The sequence below is a fragment of the Dipteris shenzhenensis genome, chromosome 24 (genome assembly GCF_047967505.1).
Source record: "Dipteris shenzhenensis isolate YYH24624 ecotype China chromosome 24, Dip_SZ_1.0, whole genome shotgun sequence".
Classification (NCBI taxonomy): domain Eukaryota; kingdom Viridiplantae; phylum Streptophyta; class Polypodiopsida; order Gleicheniales; family Dipteridaceae; genus Dipteris; species Dipteris shenzhenensis.
Window position 1 is genome coordinate 49,118,273 of NC_141619.1, and position 6,838 is coordinate 49,125,110.

At 43.1% G+C, this 6,838-nt stretch overlaps 1 protein-coding gene across 1 annotated transcript; it reads right to left on the minus strand.

Moving 5' to 3' along the window:
* Positions 1-489: 489 nt before the first annotated feature.
* LOC147886713 (pentatricopeptide repeat-containing protein At2g33680-like) lies at positions 490-6,042 on the minus strand. The gene is made up of 2 exons (XM_087395307.1): positions 5,872-6,042; positions 490-3,796 (listed from the first exon to the last, which is right to left on the minus strand). Exons 1-2 carry the CDS (start codon positions 6,040-6,042, stop codon positions 704-706), a joined length of 3,264 nt encoding a protein of 1,087 aa, XP_087251433.1. The 3' UTR covers positions 490-703.
* Between the last annotated feature and the right edge of the window lie 796 nt (positions 6,043-6,838).

The following is a 6,838-nucleotide window of genomic DNA, read 5'->3' on the forward strand; positions in this document are numbered from 1 at the left end:
TTAGTCTTTTACACCCCATGTCTACCTACAAGGGAATAAGGCAAATGCCACGAAAGTACCTACTGTTGGCCCGGGCAAGAAGCAATGCAGCCTTGTAAGAAGGGTCCAAGCCATCATTCCTTGATCATCACAACAGAGGCAGCCAGAAGAATCCTTCAGCCTGCAGTCTTAAGCAGCATTGCCCCTTCATAAGCTGGCATCCGGAATAGAAGCCATCTCTCTGCATCCTGTTGAGCTACCTACCCACCAAACAGGATTTACAGCTGTGTTCATTCATATTCATCTCCCGTGGCAAGCAGTTGTATTCTTCAAGGTATTTCTTGCCCAAGGCAAGCATAAAAATAAATACTATCTATGAAGAGATGAGTTGTACCTTTCATGTTTGCCTCCTCTAGTTCAGTTAAGTAGCATCCAACCATCCTGCTGCATGTAGAAGTAGAAGACTGCTCAAAGCATGCGGTACAAGAATTGAACACTTGGCACTCTGGAAGAACAAAATACCACGCATAACACGAACCTTCCTGGAAGTGATGGCATAACATGTGTCTCAACTCTCTGAATCCTGGAGACGATCTCATATGTACATTCACCATCATTGCACATCCTTATTTTCACTCATGCAACATTGGTCCCTGTGGCGCATTGAGAGCCTAAAAACCATGGCTAATGTCTTTGCATGCACACATAATGCCGCTTCTTCTCGTCATAATAAATGGGTCTCAAAGACCAGATCCAGATGTGGCACGTGTCCTTCCCCTTTCACACGTGAACTCAAGTTTTCTAGCATTGCTAGACTTTCCTCGAATTGGTTGGTACCCACCACAAACTCGTGCACCTTTTCCTGCACCTCTATCAAAGCACTTGCAGGTTTTTTCTTTACACCTGCAAGTCTCCTCAGCTCCTCTATTCTGTATGCATCATCTGACCTGCCAACACTTGCATAAATATTTGACATGAGTATATATGAAGCACCAGACTCGGGATTCATCTGGACAAGCTGTCCAAAGCATCTCAGGCCTAGTTCTGCTTCTCCGTAAGTTTTGCAGGCACTTAGCAAAGCTGTCCATGTTTCCTTAGCCGGAGGACACCGCATACTCTCAATAAAAATTTCTGCCTCATACAAGTGTCCTGATCGTGCAAGAAGATCAACCATGCAAGTTAATTGATCTATTGTTGGTACAATGCCATATTCTTCTCTCATGATCTGGAAATACTCCTGGCCCTTAAATACAAGGTTGCTGTGGCTGCATGCTGTAAAAAGACATGAGAAGGTGATTGCATCCGGCTTCATACCCCACTTTTGCATGTCTTTAAAACATTGTAGAGCCATATTGCCCTCATGGTTCACACCATATCCCTTTATCATAGCATTCCATGACACAACATTTCTGACTGGCAGCTTGGCAAAGACTTCCTGTGCCTCTGAAACCGAGCCACACTTGGCATACATGTCAACCATAGTGCTGCCAACAAAAACATCTCCTTCAAATCCCTTCTGTATAATCTCAGCATGCAGTTCTCGCCCCTTGCCTAGGGCTCCTATGGTGCCACAAGCTTTCAAGATGCAAACATATGTGACAATATCAGGACAGATGCACTGCATTTGCATCTGTTCAAAACAGTTCAGTGCTTTCTCACCAGGACCATGTTCAGCATATCCTGCAATCATTGCAGCCCATGACACCACATCTTGATCTGGCAGCTTGTCAAAGACTTCCCGTGCTTCTGCAAGTGACCCACACTTGGCATACATGTCCACCAAAGTGTTGCTGACAAAAATATCCCGTTCAAATCCCTTTTGTGCAATCTCTTTATGTATTTGTCGCCCTTCATCTATGGCTCCTATGCTGCCACAAGATTTCAAAACAGAAACAAACGTAACGTCACTTGGAGGGACACCATCCAGTCGCATTTGTTCGAAACATTTCAGTGCTTCCTGTTCAGGTCCATACTCAGCATATCCTGCAATTAGTATGGCCCAAGACACATCATCTCGAATTGGCAAATTTTCAAAGACTAGCCGTGCCTCTGAAACTGAACCACATTTGACATACATGTCCACCAATGTGTTACCAACAAAAACATCCCTCTCATACCCCTTTTGTGCAACCTCAGCATGTATTTCTAGGCCCTTGCCTATGGCTCCTAAATTGCTACAAGCTTTCAAAATACAAGCATATATGGCAGCACTCGGAGAGACACCCTCCAGTTGCATCTGTTCAAAACGATTCACAGCTTCCTGGCCACGTCCATGTTCCACATATCCTGAAATCAGCGCTGCCCATGACACAACATTTCGATCTGGCAACCTTTCAAAGACTTCCTGCGCCTCTAAAAGTGAGGCACACTTTGCATACATGTCAACCAGAGTGCTGCCAACGAAAAGATCACTCTCAAATCCCTCTTGTGTAATCTCTCTGTGTATTTCTTGGCCCTTTTGTATGGCTCCTATGCTGCCACAAGCTTTCAAGACACTAACAAAGATCTCGATGCTTGGAGAAATGGCTCCCAGTCCCATCCGCTCAAAACATATCAGTGCTTCCTGACCAGGCCCATGTTCAGCATACCCTGCAATAAGTGCAGCCCATGACACGACATCTCGAACTGGCAGCTTGTCAAACACTTCCTGTGCCTCTGACATTGAAGCACATCTAGCATACATGTCGACCAAAGTGCTGCCAATATAAAGTTCTCTTTCAAATCCCTTTTGTGCGATGTTGGCTTGTATTTCTCGGCCTTTGCCTATAGCTCCAATACTGCCACAAGCTTTCAAGATGCAAAGAAAAGTGACAGCATCGGGAGAGATGCCCTCCAATTGCATCTGTTCAAAACAGTTCAAGGCTTCCTGACCAGGTCCCTGTTCAGCATATGCTGCAATTATTGCGGTCCACAACACAACATTCCGAGCTTGCAGCTTGTTAACTACTTCCCGTGCCTCTGGAAGTAAGCCACATTTTCCATACATGTCTACCAAAGCACTGCCTACAAAAAGCTCTCTTTCAAATCCCTTCCGTATGATTTCAGCATGTATATCTTGGGCCTTGCTTAAGGCTCCTATGCTGCCACAAGCTTTCAAAACACAAACAAATGTGACAGCATTTGGAGACACTCCTTCAAGTTGCATTTGTTCAAAACATTTCAGTGCTTCCTGACCATGGCCATGTTCAATATATCCTGCGATCAGTGTGCCCCAAGTCACAACATTTCGAATTGGCAACTTGTCAAACACTAACCGCGCCTCTGCAAGGGAGCCACATTTGGTATACATGTTGATCAAGGTGCTGCCAACGAAAAGATCATGTTCAGATCCGTTTTGTGTGATTGCAAAATGAATCATTTGCCCTCTTTTTACATCTTTAAGCTTAGCAGAAGCTTTTAGCAGGGCCATAAGGGCATATCTGTTAGGATGTACACTATGCTCCTGCATTTTGCGGTACAGGTTGAGAGCTTGCCGCATTTGCCCACAGTGGATACGTCCCGATATAAGGGAATTCCATGAATGACAATTATGTAAAACCAACCTGTTGAAAACCTGCTGAGCATCGGGCACACTTCCACATTCCACAAACATTGGTACAATGTAGTTACCAACGGCTTTGTCAACTTCTAGCCCATTATTGCAAACGTGTGCCAGAACCCGCTTCGCATACGCTAGGCTTTTCTTTTTTCTGCACGTCTTCAAGACATAGATCATGCTCTCCGTGGAAGGCAGCTCAGCTATACGATCCAAAATAGAGAGCGTCTCTTCCATGCCCAGCATCTCCCAACATTCTGTTGACGGGCGCCCAATTGTATTCTAGAACTAAAGCACATGTGATCCGACCGAGTTGGTCCTAGGCCTAAGAATTTTAGTGTCGTTGCCCCCGTTAATTCCTACAAGTCGTTTGTCCACAGCCAGTCCTTAAGAGCATGGTCGTCATAATCGTTGCTAACGTGTGGGTAAAGTTCCAAGGTTTGTGGTTTAGTTCCACTTTGTTTTTCGACCTGCCCCAACACTAGGGTATACGGACAGGTTTGTCTTTAGAAAGCTAAAAATCGAGTGATTGGTTGTGGGCATGTGATCTCCATTGGCGGGAAGGTCTAATTGGAGGTTTAGTTTAAGATGAGAACAATAATTGTTTTCAAAATTAGCATTTGTCCTTTTATGATTGGGCTAAGTCGCACCTGCATCCCATCTTTTTCTCCCCCCCCCCCCTCTCTCTCTCTCGCTCTCTCTCGATAGGCCACATGACTGAAATTCATATTGTTCTTCTTTCTATTTCAAAGCAAGTAGGTTTTTTGTGATTGGTTGTGGGCCAGAGTGATACCGCAACCCACAATTTCGTTGCAATCTCATCTTCCTACGATTTTGTCTTCCCTTATACCATGATTAATTGTTCTTTGAAAAGCTTCCATAGCTTTTCCTAAGGTTTCCTAAATGACACATTGGTAAGCATCACTTCAGTAGTATCTCGTGTGCACGACGATAGTGTGTGTTGCCATCTCGACTAAAGCTGCACTAAGGTATGTGGCAGTGCTGAAGGGGAACAAGAGACAAAGCTCACAGCCATAGCACAGTGTTCCCCTAAATTGATTCTTTAGCTTTACAGCCTTTCAGGCTCCTCTCGAAGCAACTTAGAGGATCCTCCAAGACCTGTACGGAAGAAGCAACCAACTGGCTCAAAACATTTGGATTAAACAAATGCAAGGAGAAATTTGTAAGCCTTCTCTATACCCAAATACCATTCTGTTTGGAAACCCGAGGATAAATTCATAATCCTTCTCTATGAGGGGGTGACACCCATTCTATTGCAACAAACCTACTTTTTTAATATGTTAGAATTGTGACTCAAAGGAATTTGAATATTAGTCATGCTGCAATATTTGAACTAAAAGAGACAACTTCTTACGATCATGTCTCACCTAAATTGCTTGAGGAAATTCTGAATTAAGGTGTGCGATAGGAACAACACCATTCAGACACTGAAGTGTGTCTCAGTTGTAGCTCTTGCAACTTGCAGTCTAAAATGTGGGATGAAAAGTCCAAATCCGATTCATGTCTAACCTAGATGACGTTGAGATTGTGACAGAATCCAAGAAGAAGTATGGAAACCCGAAGCAAGGCAAGAGAGAAAAAGTTCACAGGTAGATAGAGACAGCTGCCAAGTCTGTAAAATCCAATAACATGCTTGGTGAGCCTGAGCTAGAGCAAAGCAGGTTTTGAATAGAACCAGGTAGGATGAGAAAGTAGCATTTTCCCTTGTGTTGCACAATCAAGAGCCACTGTGTTAACCGATTGGTTAACAATATGCCACCGTTGGTTAGTGATGTGATTTGATGGACAGTGGCAAGTCCGTAGAGCCAAGATTGTGTCTTGGAGCTAGATGTGCCCAAGAGGATGATAAAAGAAGGAGAAGGGAGAGTGGTATAAAGAGATTAGGGTTGGCCCTCCCTTCAAAAGGTGACATGTATAAAAGGCCAAGTGGTTGACTTTGGTCTTCATTGTTGTATGTACAAGTTTGGAATACAAGCTCCATCTTCTCTTCCAAGAGGTGTCTTTGGGTGTTCTCTTGTTTCCCTGGTAGTGCCTTTGTGTTTGCCACTCCATCCCCCCTTCACACTCTCCTTCCTTCCTCCTTCTCCCTCCCCTCTCCCCTCTCTTCTCCCCTTCTCCCCCTTCCCTCTTTGTCTCGTGGAAACACATTGCAACAATCCGGGAGCCGCTTGAGTGACATGCAGACAGCTAGTGCTTTGCTACTCTCACAAGGAGTAGCTTGGAGTGGAGGCTCCATCGGCATTCCTTCAAGATCCCCACGACACTTGAGTCACCATTGAGACTACACACACTGGCAATGGGTCAGCTTCAATGCTGAATCGATAGAGGGAGGTCACCTGGAAGTTTTCCTGGTCAAATTTGGTGACTGAAATTGTGAAAAATCTAACTGCTTTCACATTTCCTTTGCAATCTTCATGACCGATCAAAGGATCAACTTTAGAGTTTAAAATTGTCACCTCTATCTTAGGCTTCAACAATGGTAAGGAGTAAGAGCTAGCAATCCCCATTCAATTGCCAATTCCAATACTTGCTCTCCGACATAACTGAGAAATCGTAGTTCCTCTCTCAACTCAAATTTTTGGATATGCTCAATCAGCACAAGCATGTTCTTGTGATCATACCTACAAAGAATTCAAAGATATCTTCCTACTATGCTTTTGTGAATTAGCACACGTTAGCTTCTCCTTCATCAATTCAAGTGCTTGATTTTTATAATAGTTGTTTACGTAATCGCAATATAGGTTTGTGTTTTCTTGGCTTTTTTCAATTGCCTTGCTTTACAAGAGAATCCATTTAAATTATGCTATCTTGCTTTTTGCAACCTCATCTATATGTTTTTACTGGGCACCATATATAACATTAGTGAAAAGATACCAATGCTTTAGAAAGAAACAACACAAACTTTTTGCCAGCTTAGCTTGATCCAAATGCACCATGCATCTTCCATAAAATTAGAATGTGCTTCACCAAATAAGTGATGGGACATCAGGGGGAAAATCTCCAAGGCATAGCCGATGATTTTGCATTCTAAGATGTCTACTTTATGCACCAGATTAAAAATCTATGATTAAGAAACTTTTAGCTGCTCAATCTTCCCAACATCAAGCTTTTGAATAAATTTAAATTTTAATACTAAAATACATATGTTTTAAAGAAAAAATTAGAATTATTTGTCTTGCTTAAGCTTAATAATATGTTAAAACTATTCAAGTTCTATTTATTATTGCAGATTACAAGACTAAACTGGAGATCATTGGGCCCTGTCTCGCAACATCTTCTCACATAGTCTTGCCACCTATGTTA

Bases quoted from the DNA above. Each gene is read 5' to 3' on its own strand.
- LOC147886713 (XM_087395307.1), bottom strand. From the start codon at position 6,042: ATGGGGATTGCTAGCTCTTACTCCTTACCATTGTTGAAGCCTAAGATA. The intron at 3,797-5,871 runs GTGACCTCCCTC...CTTTAGTTCTAG, and splicing joins TTGACCAGGAAAACTTCCAG to AATACAATTGGGCGCCCGTC.